General features: G+C 37.7%; 1 protein-coding gene across 1 annotated transcript; it reads left to right on the top strand.

The window, feature by feature from the left end:
- Positions 1–226: 226 nt before the first annotated feature.
- On the top strand, positions 227–2,431 carry LOC150107884 (uncharacterized). Its single transcript, XM_090415371.1, has 5 exons — positions 227–314; positions 1,288–1,337; positions 1,785–1,901; positions 2,129–2,215; positions 2,405–2,431. The coding sequence occupies exons 1-5, from the start codon at positions 227–229 to the stop codon at positions 2,429–2,431; spliced, it is 369 nt and encodes a 122-aa protein (XP_090271497.1).
- The last annotated feature ends 617 nt before the right edge of the window (positions 2,432–3,048 follow it).

Raw genomic sequence — 3,048 nt, 5'->3', positions numbered from 1 at the left:
AAACGCATGCACAACAAAACAAATATAAAATACATCAATGAATAACATATTTTCAATGTTAGCGTCAACAGTAAGGCAATGCCATTGAAAAAAATGCCGAAATATCGTAACATTAACCATTCCGCCTGGTTCGGGGCCCTTTTGTTTGCGTGCTCGACTTTGCTATAAATTACACTCGCGGCATTTTCTGCGATATTTTGCTTACAAACGGTGCTCGATAACAAAAATGTTGGCTGTTCTCTTCGTTGCTGGGGTGATAGCTGGGATCGGAGCAGACGACAACGCATTCGTGAAAACCATGGAACGAGACTGCCGTAAGAAAAAATCTTTACTTCGATTTTGGTTTCGTTTGTTTTGTAAGATCGCGAATTTCTATTCAGGAATCGATGCGTTTATCGTTCCAATGATATCAGTTATTTTAACTTTCTCTCTCTCGGATGAAGCGGTCTTGAATTTCTCGTTATAAAGTTTGCAGTGGGAAAACCCTTCTCTAGTTTGGGGATGCCTGAGTCGGAGGCAAAATCAGGTGCCTACCGAACCATTCAGACGGGGAACTCGAAGAGAGAACTTCCCCTATTATGATTGTTAATGTAAGTGCGGTTATCGTCCGATGCGTGATGTCATCATTTGTCTTAATGATGGACAAGCAAAGCTGCACGCGCGGAACATCACCAAACTCCAACATTTCCAGATTTTACGTACTGGGGAAGATTTTTCTTCGCCGTAACTTTTTGCCGTTCATCGCATCTACATATATGAATACATCTAGTTTATTGATTTAAATAAGTGAATTCGGAAAATCATAATGAAACAGTAATAAGTAGCAATAAAAATAATAAGAAAGTAGTAATAAAACATTTAGCTAGAATTTGCAATGGTTACATATTAATATTCCTTTTTTTTTTTTAATCATTCATAGCATATTTTCTGTAGGCAACGTACATGCTAGATTTGAATTTTTATATTTTCTTGGCCCATTCCTTGCTAACTGTGATCTCGACTCACCTCGTTCCGAGTCTCCGAAGCGAGTATTGGAACTTCCAGAAGCTGCAGTTCATCCTTTTCGCGATACAAACAAGCCAACGGAACACGTTCATTTATTGACAGAATCCAACTCGCCTTGCGACATCATCAGCTACTCGTTGGCTATTCTCAAGCACAGAAGAATAACCGGACAATTAAATCACTTGAGCTCTGTTTTTCACACTCTCCTAAAATGAAACGATTATTTAAATGAACGTTGTTTCAGTACAACTGTGTAACAGGTTTTGGTTTTGTTTTTTGCAGATTCTGATCACGAACTCATAACTTGCATTCTGCAGCATATCGGTTTGGAGGTAGGTCATGCACTGTGTTTCAATATTTGCTACGAAATTGAGTTTAAATATTACCTTGTCACCTATGTTGCCTTTAGTTCTTGTTCCTTTTGCTGTGCTACCATTAATTAATTTCAGTTTAAATTCCAACATTTGAACTATCTCTTTAAACAAAAAGTGTTGTAACGATTTATCATATCAGATTCCCAATCTCACAACAATGCTTCCCGAAAACTAGACTGTGGTATTATTTTTCACTTGAATATATAAATAACGCATTACATTTTAATGTTAACATTAAGAGTGCTGTTAAAATTGACTGATAGATATTATTAACATATGTTTAACAGATGATTAAAATTAATGTTTCAATTTCATCAGGAGTGTTGCGATGACTTAATTCGATGTCGTTTAAGCTGATTCCTCCAGTATTTTTATTTTGTTTTAATTTTAATTTATTTTTTTTAGGCCTTCGCAGATTGGAAAGTGTGCGTTCGGGAAATAGAGGGCAGGAGGATCGCTAACATTACGCACCTAGTGGAACATCTGTGCGAAGGAATTAAAGCAGGGAGTGGGGTTTCCGAAGTAAGGGGACGTCATTTTCATCTCTTAGAACGAAGAACAATACTCTCTCTCTCTCTCTCTCTCTCTCTCTCTCTCTCTCTCTCTCTCTCTCTCTCTCTCTCTCTTGTCTTTTTCTTTATGTAAGAAAATTTAATTCCCATTTTGATGTTAGTTTTCGATTATGCTGAGTTTTTTTTTCTATGCTAAAAAAATATGATGCCCTTACGAGGTGCTTTCTTTCCTTGCAGTCCATTCTGAAGGCCAAGCGGTGCATGTTGTCAAAGAACAAATTCACGGAAGACGAGTTTATGACGATGATGCGCATGGCTTACGAGGTAAGCGCAGTAATCGTTGTAGAGAGAAGCGACGACCTCTGATTTCTTGTTAATCTCGTTTCCTAAGCTTCCTTTTATCAAACCATACATCAGCAAAGACTTAGTAGACTTTATTAAAACATTTAATTTCATTTTAAAATGAAAACATTTTTGTTTAGTGAAAAACTTAGAATTTTTTTTTTCTTTCAGAAGTGCGGATCATCTTTAGCTGCATAGGTGAGTCTCATTCAAAATATCTCCCAAGTTTTGTTTGGTTATTTATTGAATGGGAATACAATATCGAACATACCATGGTAACAAGGGAATTTTTACTTCTTCATACACTGCCGCCATCTACCGGAAAAAGAAAGTGACAGCTTGAATACTGGCTAGTGAGCCAACGTCTAAACAGCTGAATATTCTCCCTCCTCGCTGCGGAATGGTAAAACGTTTTCCTCTTCTTCTCATTGTGAAAAGGTATAAGATGCCTACTTCTGATACAAACAACTCAGCACGATCGAAGAAATGTCGCAAACATGCAGGAAAAGTAGAATTGAATGGATAATGATTTGCATTCAACCAATGCTGCAGTCTCGTTTTTCCAGCGAACGATCTGATGCGTCAGGATTTTTTTTTCTGTGTTTTCTGATTTCTGTTGAGGTAAAACCGGCGGAAACCTTAACAGGAATCAGGGTGCAATCCTAAACAGTTCGTGGAAAAACCTGATCCTCTCTCTCTCTCAATCAATCTGAATTACAGCTAGCCAGTAATCACATTACGCGTTTACAACAAACTCCCGTGCGTGATAATGAAGAAGAACAATAAGTCCTCTCTCTCACCCGAACGTGTAACCT

Source organism: Typopeltis vanoorti, chromosome 3, assembly GCF_054136105.1.
Source record: "Typopeltis vanoorti isolate ZY-2024b chromosome 3, IOZ_Tvanoo_1.0, whole genome shotgun sequence".
NCBI lineage: Eukaryota > Metazoa > Arthropoda > Arachnida > Uropygi > Thelyphonidae > Typopeltis > Typopeltis vanoorti.
Note: the sequence above shows the minus strand (reverse complement) of the source record. Positions and strands in the feature narration are given on the sequence as shown.